General features: G+C 40.7%; 1 protein-coding gene across 12 annotated transcripts in view; it reads right to left on the minus strand.

Annotated features, from left to right (window-relative positions):
* LOC127938205 (receptor-type tyrosine-protein phosphatase kappa) overlaps positions 1-17,824 on the minus strand; it is a 149,240-nt gene that overhangs the window by 102,921 nt on the left and 28,495 nt on the right. For all 12 annotated transcript variants that reach the window (XM_052534656.1, XM_052534646.1, XM_052534645.1 and 9 more), the window contains one exon: positions 2,932-3,054. In XM_052534656.1, the coding sequence (XP_052390616.1) occupies positions 2,932-3,054 (123 nt within the window). The remainder of the gene's footprint in view (positions 1-2,931; positions 3,055-17,824) is intronic.

Raw genomic sequence — 17,824 nt, forward strand, 5'->3', positions numbered from 1 at the left:
TTAACGTTATGTTTATTGCTTTTTCTGGTTTAGCAGCACTTCTGTTATTTCCCTACTATGTCATGTGCGAAGGAGTAGGCGGGGCTACATAATTAGGAGGCGGGGTCAATTACAGTACATTCCAGGATCTGGCATTCTCTGGGCCTTGTGTTCATAAAAGCTTTTATTTCAGTAACAAGGATGTTTTCAAATCTGAAACTTGCATGATATTCTTTTAGTATGATGATCTTTTAAAAGCTGAAGTAAAAGTTGATTTCTCAATCCATGGCTATCAATGAAAAACATCAAACAGGTTCCACAGTCTCATTGCACACATCATGCACACCCCCTCAAAATAAGTTTGATTGTATATTATGCTATTACACTATTTCTTAGCAAACATTTGCAGTGTACTCAACTACATCCATGCGATTACCTGACTGCTGTGTTGATGACTGTTACAAAACCGTTTCTCATAACTTGATAAAAACACGGACTCCAAGCTCTGTGTTGTGTAGGATGTGCAGAATATGGCAGTAAAATAAAGCAGAGATTAGGGTGGATGGGAGAGTGCTGTCTGGGTCATGTCAGGGTTACTCCCTGTGCTAAGTGTGCACTGCACTAAACTTCATGACATTCACATGCTTCCCAAAAGCCAGATGGATAACAGCGTCGGTCCCTAAGGTGGACCAGGAGCTCAACGTGAACAGTGGCGGTGACGACTTCAACGGGTTTTACAGCTGGAGATTTAGGTGTGTTTAAAACGGCAGGTGTTCTGTGGCACACGCATGTTTCAGAGGTCGATCCCCGAGGTGGATCTAAGGGCCCTCAGCTGAGACGTGCCAATTTTACATCTGAGGTGTTTTATAGAGAGCTCCATCTCCATATGAACACCACTCAACTTTACTAGTTCTGGGTAGAACAATTCCAACAATTCTTTCACCATAAAGGTGTGTTTACTTTTACATTTAAAATCAGTCCAATAAAATATTTTCCCAAATCCATAACCTGCAAATCAAAAGTGCTGCTAGTAGATTTAAAGCCAGTAAACATCAGTAACACTCAGTCTGGAGGTGGATCACATGAGCTTCAGTGTCTGCACTCCCATTGGTAGTCGCTGTCGGCTGTGTCGCTTTAAAACAAGAACACTATCAGTGTGACCACCCTTTCAGGCTTCAGGATATGATACGAAAGACAACAAAAACAAAACCTAGCATCTAATGGGTCTGTGCTAATCCAGCATAACTCAAATGTGTCCCTGTAGGTGTAGAGAATCCTCTCCAGGGTTTGTGCTCACTTACTGTTACACCGAGTCACTGAGCCGCACCGTCCAAACGACTCCCTGAAGCACTGGGACGTCAAGCCATGCAGCTAGCGTCACTTAATGTGTGGAATTATGGGAAAAACACACTGTGCTTTGTGCGTCATTTTATAAAACATTTGTTCTTGCAGACAGTGCAGGAGTGGACCACAGTGAACTGATAATAAACCAGTATAAACTCATGATCCTTTTTAGTCCACATTTGTCTTCTGTCCATTGGTTGTCTTTTTTGTCTTCATTTTTTCCATTTTTATCTCTCTTTTCCAGTTTATCTTTCTATCCACATTTCAATCTCTTCCCCTTTCCATTCTTCTCTCTTTTTGTCTTTTCTTGTCCATTTTCTGGTCCACTTTTATGTCTTTTTCTGTCCATGACTTTCTTTTCTCTTTCTACCTTTTCTTTTGTGCTGTCTATCTTTCTGTTTGCATTTCTCCCTCTTGCTGTCCATCTATCTCTATTTCCCTTCTAGCACGCCCTATTTTCCGCGTCCATATTTCTGTCTTTTCCTGTCCATTTTATGTCTACATTTGCCCTTTTCTGTCCATCTTTGTATTTTCTATTCACATTCATCCCTCTTTTTATCCACTTTTAAAATGTTTGTCCACATTTGTCTCTTCTAGTTCATCTCCCAGTCTCTCTTCCAGTCCACAGTTATTTTTCCCTGTCCATCCTTCTCTCTTCCCCTATTTCTTTTTCTATTATAACTTTCCATGAGGGACAAGTCTGATGAGAGTCCCCTTAATACTGACTTCAGCCCACGAGGACACACACCAGGAAACACAGTCAGAAATCAAGCCTAATGAACGTATGCCTTTTAAATGCAGCCAAAATGACAAAGCATCAAATTATCATTTTGTTCCATTCGTTTGCTTGAAGGTGTTAGTTAGCCGGGCACCTCAGCTATAATCATAAGAACTGCAATGTTCTCCTTCAGGTCCTCTTCTAGCGAGACAATACCTGACTGAAAGCAAGGGCTGACGACCTTCTCTGTTCTCCTGCCTTGATTAATAACTTAATATCTTATTTATTAGTGACTTTAGCTGAGAGTGAGATGCTTTAATTTCCCAGAGCAGAATCTGCTGTCTGAAAACGAGTGATTAAGCATCAGAGAGGTGAAAAGTGAAGGTTGCAATGCTCTTGTTCGCATCTTCTTTCAGCAGCACATTCAGAAAGCTTAATTGTGTCACGTATGACAGTCCTTTGACCAAAGCCTTTTCCCCCTCCGGCACTTCACACAGTTTGTCATGTAAATGGAGAAGTATTTTCCGATCCCATCCGAGGAGTGTTCGGAGAGCGAGAGCGGGTGAAGGAAGATTAATGTTCTGTTACCTGCCTATTCTCTCTCAACTTCTTCAGTTCTCCGGTAATGGCTTTTAGCCTGAGACGATAAGACGGCGCTGCAAATTTGTTCAAATGTTAGGAGCCCATTAAAACCTTCCTAAATCTGCCTTACTGCTTAAACAAGCCCAAGGGCAGATAAAACCACGCGTCTCCTCTCTCTCTCTCTCTGTTCGCTCAAACTGAAGACTGGCCGCACTGTCTCAGACTCTCCATCCGTGAGGTTAGCGAGGACGTTAAATAAATGTAAATCTAGTTTAGTCCGGCTATGAGCAGGCGTCTGATGGACTCACCCTGGGGCAGGTCAGAGGGCAGGTAGGGCACTTCTTGAGCGCTGACGTGTGTCCAGTCGAAGTCGTCGTAAGGATCCTGCTGGTAGTCACACTGTGCTGGACCGTCATCAAACGTGCAGCCGCCTAGAACAGAGCATCATTATATACATGTTACAACTCCAACACAAATGTACTTTATTAGCACTGTGAATGACAAGACAACACAATGTTTTCAATACAGAGACAGTGACTATTAAACCCAACCAAACACATGTTTTCTAGTAGCCTACAGCTTCAATCTGAACACACTGTTTAGTTACAAACTTATGAAAGGAATACTTTTTTACTTTATCATATGAATACTTTTGCATATGATCATGATATATGAATATGAAGGTTATATGAATATGATATGTGAAGATGATCTGACACATCAGAGTACCATAGTATCATCTAACACCATGACTGTACCATGTTTTGGTGAGATTAAACACTGATTTAGCTCATGACAGAAGGACAGGACACGGTCTTCACGTCTAAATCTAGTGCTGTAGGTCACTCATATCAAGCGTCCTCTGTTTGTGTTCCTCAAGTCAGCGATCATGTTCTTACATCAGCGCCGCACCGGACATTGTTACTCATTTACAGAGATGGCTGATAGCTCAGTCTTATTCTGAAAACTGCAGGTGAACCAGGGTGACAGTGAGTACTAGTACAGTACATAGTCAAAGACCAGCTAACAGAGCTTTATACAGCTCTTCCAGTGCACAGACCTGCACCAAGCATAAATCATCCGTGATTCATACCCTTATTAGTGCACAGAAACAGCAGTGTATTACACACTTACAACATACAGTGTAGGACAGTGTTCCCATCAAGAGTGTGTCAGGGCCTGCTGCCATTCTGTGTGTGTGTGTGTGTGTGTGTGTGTGTGTGTGTTTGTGTTTGGTGTGTGTGTGTGTGTGTGTTTGTGTTTGGTGTGTGTGTGCGTGTGTGTGTGTGTGTATGTGTGCGTGTGTGTGTGTATGTGTGCGTGTGTGTGTGTGTGTGTGTGTGTGTGTGTGTGTGTGTGTGTGTGTGTGTGTGCGTGCGTGTGTGTGTGTGTGTGTGTGTGTTTGTGTTTGGTGTGTGTGTGTGTGTGTGTTTGTGTTTGGTGTGTGTGTGTGTGTGTGTTTGTGTTTGGTGTGTGTGTGTGTGTTTGTGTTTGGTGTGTGTGTGCGTGTGTGTGTGTGTGTATGTGTGTGTGTGTGTGTGTGTGTGTGTGTGTGTGCGTGCGTGTGTGTGTGTGTGTGTGTGTGTTTGTGTGCGTGCGTGTGTGTCTGTGCGTGTGTGTGTGTCTCTGCGTGCGTGTGTGTGTGTCTGTGTGTGTGTGGTTGGCGAAACCGGCTCCCCTATTCAGCTCTTAAGTGTAAGTGTGTATTGTTCACTCCCCACAGGATGTTGAATTGATGTTTGCATTGAAATGACAGCATGATGAATCTACTGAACTGCAGCTCAAAGAAATTTACACAACTGATGAATTGCATTAGTAAAACACAAGCTTTGAGACCAGATATAAATAATCCCATAATTCACTTTGACTAATTATGCCAAATTATTCCATGACATATCCAATAAATATATTTTCACTGCATATGCATTTTATTTTCTGGTGTTCTGCCATCATGATCCATCAAATAAAAGACACTAAAATTTGAAATGGAATATAATTCTATATAGTTGAATATAAATGTATTTATATGTTGTCAGTATAGTACATGCATTTCATTGAGTGTTCATGTGTGTGTGTGTGTGTGTGTGTGTGTGGGCTCAGATGGGAGCTGATGCAGTCTGAACAGACATGAGAGTAGACAGCAGGACGATCTGTCACCGCTCTGTGTGTGTGTGTGTGTGTGTGTGTGTGTGCGCGTGTGTGTTTCGTTTTCTCATGCATGGTTTCTACAGTTCTCTGTTGGCTGACAAATATCAGTACATTTCCAATGCTGAAGCAGGTGGCTCTTTATCTCTTAAAAATAAACTTAAAAATGAATAAAAATACATTTTTAACAAATATATATATACATATATATTTCATTTGCAGTATTTTAAGGAGCACTGACGGAGTGATGCTGTATGGGCTCAGTAAAGTATGACAGATTGTGTTGATCTCTACAAACTAACAATAAGCCAAAAGATGGGGAACTGAGGCATGCACATTTCTGCATCTTTAAGGACTTCATGAAAACAGTTAGTATAATAAAGTCCACCATTGAGGTAAGGGAGAGTAACACAGAATCTTACCCGCCGACATCTCCATCTCCAGACTGGACACTGATCTGAAGGATCTTCTGAAAAACTGTCTGAGAGGCCGTCATGACTGACTCAGAACTTGTTAGTGACTCTGAAGCAGTGCACTCATTATGTGAGGTTTTCTCACCTGTGTAAAGGTCAGACGCTCCGTGTTTTACCTCCACTGACCTTTACAACCTCTCAGTGATTTCACAGAGAGAGCACAAATCCAGACAGATGAAGGTGTTAATTAAACGGCCCTGCGTAATGTTGGGAAAGAAATATCTGCAGCTTCCCAAGAGAACACACAAACATATCTCTGCAGCGAGGGCTGTGACACCAGCCCAAAGTTACACATGGAAATGAGTCCTCATCGCTCAACCGATCTCTACGCCAGACTGTGTCGCGCCAAAAATCACAATGATCTCAACTTTGAGACACAAGCACCTTTTGCAGATTCCTCTATGTAAGAATAGCAGTCCTGAGCTGATTGAATTTGAAGGGAATATCCTGTGCCAATGTGGTGTAGATTTAGTTTTGAGCGAGTAAAACACACGTTTCCTACATTTTGCACTTCAGACACATGCAAATATAGAAAACGGCTGACAACGACTTCCTCAAACAGACTGGATTGAGTGTGTTAATGAAATGATGGCACACTTCCTCTGACTGATTATAAAGCAGACTAATAACGCCGCTGTCACTGACTGCTAATGTCATACTGAAATCACTTGAGCCCCACAAAACTAAAAGACATGTCACTTCTCATGCATCCAAGAGCACTAATAAAAGTTACATTATGAGCTGAGCCTCAAATCTCTGCCAACATCATGAAATCATATTTAGTGTATTTCTGTTCAAATCGGTCAGAAGCATGAAAATAGGCCAATATTGCACAAAAACAGCTGTGGGTGGGTTTTATTTAAAAGTACAAATATCACAACAAAACAATTAGCTTTTTGTTCGTTATCTTCCATTCCCTTCAGTAATATTCATCCGACTGTAAGATCACTGAATCTTACTTTAACCGCATGTCATTGAATTCTGTTCCTATGAAAATAATAATCAACAGAACCCAACAGTTTTTATCTGATTAAACCTCCCCATACCTGAACCGAGAATGAGCTTCATTTTTACCTATAATCATAGTCTTTAGAGCCTCTGTGAAAGGCCAGTGTGTGTGTGTGTGTGTGTGTGTGTGTGTGATTTGAACTGCTTCACTAAACAAAGAGACTCCCGAAACCAAAGCAAAACACCTTCAAATTCAAGACAAAATACAACACCCACTGAATCGTCTCGCAGCGTTTAATTTATCTACAGCACAGGAAATTGAGCTCCGTCCTCGCAGCACGTCTGCCCACACTCACACACACACACACACACACACACACACACACACACACATAATATTCTCCAGCATCACAAACCAGACACCTCCACACACCATCTGACTGTCTTTGACGCGCTTGGCTCCGCCGAGGGCCGGAATAGCTGCGGATAGTTGGCCCGAGGACAACAACGCCCGCTTATGTGCCGAGGACAGGAGTCATCTGTCCAAATCTGCACAATCCCGCTGCCTTACGCAGCGAATATCGGTCAGACCCCAGTGAGTGTGTGGCGTTTGCCGGCCGCTCATCTCTTGCGGTGTTCAGTGTTTTAATGATTCAGGAACGCCCGAGCACGGCTCCTGCATCCAGCAGCGCTGCCAGGACACTGACGGGGTGATTCAGCCTGGCTAATGAAATAACAGCCCGCTCTTCATTTACATCATAAAATAACTCATGTGTCTGATAAAACCTCAAAGCCCATTCACAGCCCCCAATAAACACAGGTTAACAACCCCATCCCCACACCTCAGAAATCGACTCCTGATATTGCAAACTAGCCAGATGTGGAAAACAGTACAGCGGGAGGTGATGAAATCAAACACAAACCCATCAGCTCCAGAACCAAACTGACAAATACAGATAATGATCCAATCAGCATGAAGAAACTCAGATCTGCAGTGCTGTTTTATTATGTTCAGATCTGCTCCATTCTGTTCTCCTCTATTAAGATCTGCTGTTTCATCTCTTTTACCTACACTTCTAACTGTGAAAGCAGTTTTTACTCCTTGCAGTGCCAAAATGCTGCTAGAAGGTCAGCGTAGTGACAGACAACCAATCATAAACTCAATGATGGTTACTTTATGAGCTTTACAAAGCATAAACCCTTTAAAGCCCTGTTCTGCTTCAGAGGCACATTAACTAGAGTGATACTCTGGGTTGTTTTTATAGTCTTGCCTCAAAACATCCGTAAGGCAAACTAATGCTAGTGTAAAAGTAAACTCAGGTTTCTCCACGACTTTCTAAAAATGACCTTGGTTTCACAGTTTTACACTTGAAAGACTGCAGCCACTTAATATAATATTATAATAATAATAATAGCATAATATGATGGTCAATGGTGCTGAAGAAAAAGATAAACCCCAAAGGACTCTGACTTCTGTGACTTTCAAAACCCCACAGACAGCTGTGACGACGGCTAAATGGCTTCTCTCACTTTCGCCTAAAACAAAATGTGCAATTATGTAGAAATGGCAAAAGCTGACACCTGTCTGTAGGTAAAATATACGTGTCACTTCCACCGCTGCGCTCGAGTGCTTCGATTCACAGCTACAGAGCGTTTTGACCACAGATTTACAGATCTTTCAGGTCATTTTTGTGTGCTTCATCAAGTGGACACATTCCTGTGAAAAGGGAGAAGCAGTCTTCTTGAAGGGCACAACATTATTTTCTGCTTTCAGAGCAAAATGTCAAAAGCGCACACATTGTAAATGGATTTCCCACCAATTAAAACAGCTGAAAGCAACACCTTCAGAGACTGTCCCAATACTCCTCAACCCCTCGATGAAAGCACTGTCGGCACGCCTGCACAAAACCCCGAAACACTACACACACCACAGCCATGTGCTCCGCACCTCTGCCCTGCTCCAGCAGAGCCTCGCATCCGTCTTCAGTCTCACGGGTGGATCTCTGAGCCTTTACAAACCACTGCTGAAGAGGTTCACACAGAGCTGAACACAGACCCTCGCTGAGGTGTGGGACGAGAGCGAAACAGAGAGAGCAAGCCTCTAAACAGATCCAATGACCCCTGCAGAGGAGAGCCAATGACCCTCATTCAGCTCTGACTGTGATTAACTCAATATAGGAGTTCTGTACAGATAACATTCTCAATTTTACCTTTTTAAATCACTTAATTCAAATAAATCAACATTATACCAAGTTTGTAATAGTAAAAGCAAGAGAACTAGAGTTTAGTAAAGTAATGCATGTCAACACGAAAATACTATTGCAATCTTTCTCCTTGAAAATATCATGTTTAGCTCATGTCTTACTTGCCATTTCTTTGTAGTTAAATGAAAATCCTGTCATTAATGACTCACTCTCATGTCGTTCTAAACCTGTAAGACCTCCGTTCATCTTCCAAACAGAAATGAAGCTCATTTGAATGAATTTCCGAGAGCTCCCTCATCCTCCTGGATTATTTTACAGATTTCCTCACTACGTTTCTGGACGTTGTTCAGGTCAGGACCCTTGCTGTCTATGGGAGGTTCAGAGCTCTCAGATTCCATCTAAAACATCTGAAGATGATCAGAGGTCGTAAGAGTTTGGAACGACATGAGGGCATGAGTCATTAATTAGTCATCTTTGGGTAAAGTATCCCTTTAATTGTAAAACATGATTATCAATATCTGAGAGAAAATTGTTTCCATGCCAACTTTTTTTCCAGTGTATGCCAAAATTACTATAAATTACACAAATACCATACATTTTAAAGGCTATTTACATTTCAAAACAGCAAAATTTGACAAAAGAGATTTTTGGCTACTTTTAGCTTACCTCACACTTTATCATTAAAACGGAAGTATTTAGGAAGTATTTTTGAATTTGTGCTCAGCTTCTTTAATTTGATCAGCCATCCCAATCACTTCGACACTGATGAGCGATGGCAGACTGCTTAGGCAGCCAAAAATGTATGTATGTATGTATATATTTTAAAACATTTTTTTAATTTATAATTTTTTTTTGTCATCAGCAAATAGATGGGCAATTTGTCCATTTCTAATTATGAGTTAGGACATAAGAATGGACATTAACACAGAGTGTGAGGTTATTGCATCGCCTCGCTCTGCTGTAAAGCTGCTTGTGAAAAGGCTGGGGTGTTTTTAAACAGCTGAAGCACTGTCAGGATTCTGAAAACAAACTAGATTTACACTTTCTCTTTTCTTCCATTGTCAAGCACAAACAATCAAGAGCCCCCTGCAGGAGCTCACAGTCCCACCACACTGGAGCTGATGATGATGTCACACCGGGCCTGGAGTCGTCCCGCCCTCCCAACAAACACAGACTTTGATGATAGAGAGAGAGCGCAGGCTGCTTTACTGATGAGACGTCTCCTCTGTAGTTTAACCTGTCCTCACGCTTTCCTTCCGCACCATTTTACAGCAGTGAAGAACAAAAGACGCGAGTCGGCAGCATATAATTACCCACGAACGCCTGTGGCGCCCGCTCGCGACACTGCCACATTCTCACTTTTACTCACCACAATCTCTCTCCGACAATAAAACGCCACCGTGCCACTTTACACGCGATTACCTGTCACTTAAAAAACACAATATTTGTCTTCTCCACGCCGCAAAGGGAAAGAGTTTGATGTGTTCATATGGCAGTAGCCGTGAAATGTCAGGATATGAATAAAAATGATGCTTCCCGTACAGGAGAGGAAAGCGTTTCCACAGGTAATCATCAAAGCGGAAAGCAGTGGTATGAGTGTGCGCTGATCAATTCATGAATAAACGCTGAAAAACGCTGTGGAAAGGGCAGCGAGGCCTGGATCCGCAACGCTTCACCAGAGTTTATATCACAGCAGCGCAAATGCAGGGATCTGGACATAAGCTGATTTACAAAATGGGAAAAATATGAAAGGGCAGAGTTAAGAACGGGAAAAAAATGATGAATAGGTAAGTCGAAGAAGTGTGTGTGTGTGTGTGTGTGTGTGTAATGGGTGCTAGGGAGGTTGGTGTACTTCAACTAAATTTCTCACAAGCGTTTGAGGAACTGCAAACAATCAAGTGCGGTCAGTAAATGTGCTGAGGGTGCAAGAACACACACGTCTCCCAGATCCAGTTCTCGTGTAATGGGAGTCTGGCTGAAGCCCAGGTGAGATGACAGTGAAAAATCGGCTGTGGATTGAAGTTGAGAACATGTCGGCTGGTTTTCTGTCTTTTGGCGTTACAGTTGGAACTCCCTGTTGAAAAGACCAGCTTGTGTTCTGTTTTGGTCCTCAACAGGTTTCTAAACTAGCCTAACCAGTGAGACTCCTTTGGGCGACCAGCCAATTACTCTCACCCGGTGTCTTTGAAACGGTCTGGAGGTGCTCAAGGACAACTGAAGTTCACCAGTGATGTGTGTCTTTCACCCTGGTAGATCATCATTTTCTATATTACTGAATTAGCACGACTGTTTAAATAAAGTTTTAAGAGAGGAACCCCTGGCTGGAGTTTCAGGACCAGACCGCACCTGCATCACAGCCTTTATATCAAAACCACAACCTCTCTAATTCATGCCAAGAATTTCTTCTTTTTACTTCTCAGAAATCCAATTAAGTGAGAAACAGCCGTATCCTCTGGCTAGCCCAGGGCCGCTGCGCGCGCTATTCAAGAGCTGACTTCTGCAGTCAAGGTGAGGAGATGAATCAGACTGAACAGCTAAGCCCTGACGGAGCCCAGATCCTGAGGCACATCCACACTGGCCACCGCTCATCTGTTTAACTGTGAGGAGAAACCTGCCCGACCTGCGCTGGTCAAATCTCAATGACACAATAGATCAACACTGTTGCCTGTCACACATCTCTCAATCAACCTGCACAGCTGCCGTTCCTGTGATCAAACCAGCTGCACACACACGTGGGAAAAGTGGGAAGTTCAGGGTAGATCTCATGAGATCTGGAGCACTGGATTGAAAAATAGCAATGCCTTAATTGGTATTTTTCTCTTGTTTTTGTTTTAGGAAAAATGCACTCAAGAAGCAGAGTTGTGTAAGATAATAAGTCTCGTTTAAAGAATGTCTGGAATTACATGTAATATTTTTCTGACTGGCATATTTCGTTCTTTGTTGAACATTGATCATTACTGACTATTTCTAACATTTTTACACAGAGATAGACATCTGAAGTTCAAATAGTCATGTTGCATGAAAGACATTCTTATACACGTTGTATTTCCTGCGGCATACATCTCATAAAACAATTTAGGAGAAAAAAGAACAGAGCACAGTCTTACAGCATGTTACAACCTGCACTCACTGCATCACACACACACACACACACACACACACACACACAGAGAGAGAGTAAAAGGTGTTTAATGGCACTGATGTGAGTATTTTGTTGAGGCCAAATCTGCAGATTTTCTGGTCAGCAGAGTTTTACTGTCCACATCTGCAGGAGGTGATAAGCCATAAAAATGACCCACATTTGGCAGGACACTCTTAAACACACACACACACACACACACACACAAACGTCCTGCAATGGAAAATAAAGCCCATTGAAAACACTAATTTCACTTCATGCTGAAGTGCACCTTTTTAATTAATAATTTTTTTGGGTACGGTAAAGTAATTTCTCATAATGTGTAGAATCAAATACAAGATGCAGTGACTCTGTGATGCTTTTCATGATTGAGCACACAGCAACATTAACTCAATCTTTACAAAACAAAGTATATTTCAAGTTCATTTTATTACGAGTAATCTTAAAGTATATTTTCCAACAATAATTTGTGTATACTGTATACTGTAAATGGTGAACTGTCAGTTTACTCTCTTTTTTATATACTGCGAGTATACTTGTACATTTTTAACTTAGTTTTTCATCACATACTTTGCGATCCGTATATTACATTTTTATACTTGAAATATACTTGAAATATCCCTTTAATTGTACGTACTATAAGTAAAAAACAATTTGAGATGAAACAATTTCTGGTCAATTTCACAAATGATTACAAAAAAATGGCAAGTAACATAGTGAATGAAATGTGTAATTCTAAAATAGACTGAAATGGTATTTTCTTGGGAACATAATCTAGTGATCTTTGAAAGCAATCAGTCCCTACAGTGTAGACAACAGCATTAGCTCAAGCGACAGCATCAGTTTGTGTTTGGACTATCTGTTTGTCTGATTTCAGTCCTGTTTGGTTACGCTAGAGACTCTCTTCAGCTTTGAACATTAACCGACGCGAGTGTGTGTGTGTGTGTGTGTGTGTGTGTGCTGAGGGGCTCCGAGAAAAGAAAAGAAAGAAAGAGTGAACATGCTTCCACTGCAGCTGTGATAAACCTTCCCGTCGGCACCGCTGAGGTCACGGCTGGCAGCGACACACGGTTTCTTTGTGTTTTTCTCTGTCAAGGCAGTTCTGTTGTGTTCAGGAGCGTCTATTCAGCCTCAAATGGAGTCAAACAGAACAATCTAGAACAGCACAAATCACACACACACACACACACACAGCGGTGGTCAGAGTGTGTGTCTATTCCTGAACAAGGCCGGACTGGATTGATCATTAACACACACGGTTAACACGACTAACTTCTGTTCCACATCCGGAGTTAAACAAGGTCAAAATCTCAATATAAAAAATTATTTTGCCCTTGGTTTGAACAAAAGCTGAAGTTTGTCATGTTTTAACTGTCAAAATGCCACTTTACGTAAGTCTTCCTCGTGTAGACTGGTTTCAGCCTGTACCGCTGTGACTCAGAACATGAATCTGCCTGTTTGAGCCCAACATGTCAGAAATGAATGTTTATTATGGGTTTAGCACAGACTTTCCTTCATCTTCAGATAAATAACTAACTAACTGAATGCCGTCACCGCACCGAATCACAGTCATGTTCACGTTCACGTCATGGCAGGTCACAGGTCTGTAGTGTGTGTGTGTGTGGTGTGTGGCTCAGAGAGGCTGAGGTGCCAGTGAATCGGACTAGTCATTAAGCCCGGCTTTAGGTCCAGACTAGAGCTGGATTTGAGGCTTCCAGAGAGCAGCACAAACTGGCACTGAGGAGCTCGTGGCACACACACACACACACACACTGAGGTAAGCTGATAACAGCTGCTGAATGCTGGCCTGAAATACAACCAGACACACACCAATCTGCTGACTTTGTTGGCAGTTCCTGCACTTTTATGGAAAATAAATCTGGGGGATTCGGTGGATGTGAAGGTGAAGTGAGGTTGTTAAAATACTTTCTCATATACACAGAATAATACAGAGAGTCAACTTCAAGTAATCCATTCACAGGTTAATCAGTCTGTTTGAGCATGATGACACGAAACACAGACTCAACCAATGAGGTGAGTTTGGGGCGGGATCAAAAACAGACAGAGGAATGCTGGAAAACTGTCACTGCAATTCTTCAGCAGAAATCACAACTTTAATTATACTATTCCTTTCAAATGAATATGAGGATACTAGTGTGTTTGTGTACAACTTCAGCATTGCAACCTTTTCCTTTTTATAGCCATGTTCCATATGATCTCAGAGCGAGTAATGTTGACAAACACTGAATGCACATTAATATCCTAATATAAGGTGGTTTTATACTGACGCTGGACACTAGACTGCACTATTCACAAACAGGGTTATTACTGTTGAAACGAGTGCTTATTTGAGTTACTGTTGTCTTTCTATCATCTCTAAGCAGTCTGACCATTTTCCTCTGACCGCTGACATCAACAAGGCACTTTCGTCCACACAAACTGCCGCTCAATGGATATTTTCTATTTTTCGGACCATTGTCTGTAAACCCTAGAGATGGGTGTGCGTGAAAATCCCAGTAGATCAGCAGTTTCTGAAATACTCAGACCAGTCCGTCTAGCACCAACAACCATTCCACGTTCAAAGTCTCTTAAATCCCCTTTCTTCCCCATTCTGATGCTCGGTCTGAACTCCAGCAGGTCGTCTTCATCACATCTAGATGCCGAAATGCATTGAGTTGCTGCCATGTGATTGGCTGATTAGCAATTTGTGTTACCAAGCAATTGATCAGGTGTACATAATAAAGTGGCCGTTGAGTGTAACTGCAATGACAAACACACACACACACACACACAAAAACTTTAAGAACAAATCAAAATATTAATAAAATGTATAATATCTTAATTCTAAAATATCACAGTCAAACTCCTTCCTCCTCTTGTGTTCAGAGATGACTGAAAAGAGTCTGGTTTTCTCACTGTCACAGACACAACAAGATCGACTGGACTTCAGAATAAAAACCATTAATGATCTTTCTTCTTCTCACCCACAGCTATAATAATCATTCAGACAGTCAGAGAGAAGGATGTTCTCGCGGTTGTAAATCTGAAGGTAAACGAGCATGTTCGACTTTAAAACAGAGTGTCGAGGGCCTGCTGCAGACGCAACGACGGAGGGGAGTTTGGGAAACTTTATGGCAGCATTTAAAGAGCAGAGAGTCATTGACTTTACACACCATACACATGAATCACTCCTGGAGCTGGAGCGGCAGCCCAGAGGCGCATCACTCATCGGCTGGAGATGTGTGTGTACTGTAATATGAGATCTCACAATCAGAGGAACCAGTCTGACACTGACTCTGTGTGTGTGTGTGTGTGTGTGTGTGTGCGTGTGAGAGCTTATAGTCTCAGGTAAGAGTCATTTAATACCTCTGCACACATTCCACACTCCTCTGAACTGCTGTAGTAATGAAGCATGCTGATCCCAGACCAGCTGAACCGTCTCATCCCAACATCATAATACACTTTGGGTGGGACCATCTCAGAGGCAGTCAGTAAGAGAACAAAGCGCTTGGAGACGCTTCAGGCGATGGTGTTGCACCCTCAGCCCGTCTCTGTTTCTTTCTCTTCTTCTCTCTGTTGACCCGACAGCCCTGTCTCTCTGCATTACAGTCTGCTGGCTTGGTTTGGCCATCTTCCACCCTAATAACGTCTACTGACTTTGAATGAAAGAAATTAGTGAATGATGAGCAAGGAAGATCAGGGCTATTAACAGACAGATAAAAATGATTTAGAGTGTGTCATGCTTCCATGAAATCCATCACCAGAGTCCGATCACATTCAGTCCCTGTCTAGCAAACATAGTCTTGTCTGGCAGACATACAGTTATTTGATTTGATTTGGTTCTATTGTTTTTGTTGGGGGAAACAGAGCAAAAGTATTAATGACTCATGATGTCAAACACAGATTTCTGTCCAGTTGAATGCTCTCTTGAATGAAAACATCCCACCCCGATACCTGACAAGCAGTAAATCATTGCTCATGGCTTTGGCGTAATTACAGTTCTTTGGCTTCCCTTCAGCATTTCCTGCCCAAGCTTCCTGTTTCAACTAGTGGCCAAACTGATATATGGCATTTCTAAATTATTGGTTTTGACTAATAAACATTCCCGGTCTTCATTGGTTTATGGTCTGTCTGTTTAACAGCAGAAAGGCACACACTATAATATGTTTTCATACCCCAATTCCATTCTGAAAATATGTATTTATTTTAGGGCTGGGCAAGTTAATGTGTTATCATCACGTTAAGAGATGAATTGATTAACTCTGACAACTATTTAATTGCGTATCAATGCAGTTTTTATTTTATGAAAGTCCATTGCTCACGGCTCTGGATGCACATGAACAAACCAGTACCAGAAGTTCCAGTACGGTGCAGATCTGGACTCTGAGCATAACCATACTATAAACTATAACAAACTATTCAATATATTTTATATAAAAACATTAATGCCCTGGCAGTTTCAAATAGCTTGTTTTATATTTAACTTGATCACATTGACGTTATAAGATGAGATTTACAAGAAATATTTTAACTGCTACTATTTAAAAGGAATACTGCTGTAAAAAAGCACTATATTTGTTAGAAAATGTTTTGGCAAACCAAATGTTAAAGCACTTTTGTTCATATAGCAGCACTTTGAAATGAAAAAAAAAAGTGCACAATGCACTACTTTTGGAGGCATTATTGAATTTTGTGCATAATGCGATTAATCACAATTAAAAAATTAGATTGTTGCCTAGCACTAATTTATATATAGTATAAACATGTTTTTGAATATCTCATAAATATTTTTTTATTTAATTGCAGTTTGACATTAATTGCATTTCTTTTGATCTTAAGCTTTGACTTAAGTGTTAAAAAATTCTAAGTAAAAAGTAGGACTTTTCTAAGAGTAGGAAACTTTTATAAAGAAGCTAAAAGCAACTTTCAGGAAAGTCTAAGACTGATTCTTAAGTGTTGACTGAGTTGACTCTTAAGTCTTGTGAACTAAGGACTACAATGATGTCAACACTAAATGGCTGACCTCGACCTCTGAATCAGCCAATAGTGAGCATGCTCATGTAAAGCCACAGGAGCACACTAATCATTCAAGGTAACTACAATAAAAGTCATTTAATTAATACACTGGAATATTTGAATATTTAGATATATTTTTAAAACGCTTTGCACTGTGTTAAATTATCATAGATTATTACTGATGCTTTGTTTTCTATTGGTATATCTCCTCGTTTACAGTTGGAGCAATGTGTGAACTTGAGTTCCATCAATGGCTGCAACAACACCAGGAAAGCCTCAATCACATAGAGGAAAAGTGGCTTGGTTTGCAACATGGTTTGGCGGTCAGTTAGAAGGTTAATTAACTGTAATATAGGAGTGGCCAAAAGTGAGGTCTTGGCAAAGGAAATTGGACATATTCATCCTTAATTAAAAAATACAAAAATACAAAAATGAATAAATGTGCAAGATTTTGTAAACATATTGCATAGTTGCTTCGAGTCAGTTGTTTTATTTGTGATAATGCAATGAAACATGCCACATTGTGTGGTCATAACTTTTGGCATGCATTCATACAAACAAATTATGAACACATATAAAAACAAGAGGAACAATTAAATATCATCCAATATTTCCCAGCCAAATAAATAATTATTATTATTACATTTCTGCAGTTAGAGAATTAACTTGTTGTATGGAAGAGATCAATTATTTTTCTTACTTTGTCAGTTACAAAAAAGAATAACAATAAATGAAAAAAAAATTACTTTTTGATCTCGACAATCAAGTTGGTATCATTTTATCAACTCCTTCAATCTGTCATATCTTCGCCGGAAAGTGTCTCCTCCTCTTTGCTGTTATCGTATGTAATCTAGTCTGAACACTTAGGAACCTTTATGAGTCACTCTTATTCCTAAGACTAGGGTTAAGAGTCAAATTACCACATTTTCTGAATTTTGACACACATACGGCCCCTAGTGTGAGATGAATGACAGCTATATTTGTGAAAAATACTATAATGAGATTGCTTAATCAAGAAGCAGCTAAAGTTAAAATTGTAATTTAAAATCAGTTTTAAATTCAAATTATATATATTTTTTATGCATTTTAAATGATGCATTTCTAAATACTCAGGTAAATATCATGTTACATTTCAGCAATTGATAAGTATGTGGTCTTTTTAAATGAAATAAAGTGATCTTTGGGCACCCTACTCACTAAGATATTGGCATAGACCTTCAAAAAAAACTATATGAGTCCACCACTAGTATCAGGAAACACAGCAACACAAATCTCA

The sequence above is a fragment of the Carassius gibelio genome, chromosome A20 (genome assembly GCF_023724105.1).
Source record: "Carassius gibelio isolate Cgi1373 ecotype wild population from Czech Republic chromosome A20, carGib1.2-hapl.c, whole genome shotgun sequence".
NCBI classification, from domain to species: domain Eukaryota; kingdom Metazoa; phylum Chordata; class Actinopteri; order Cypriniformes; family Cyprinidae; genus Carassius; species Carassius gibelio.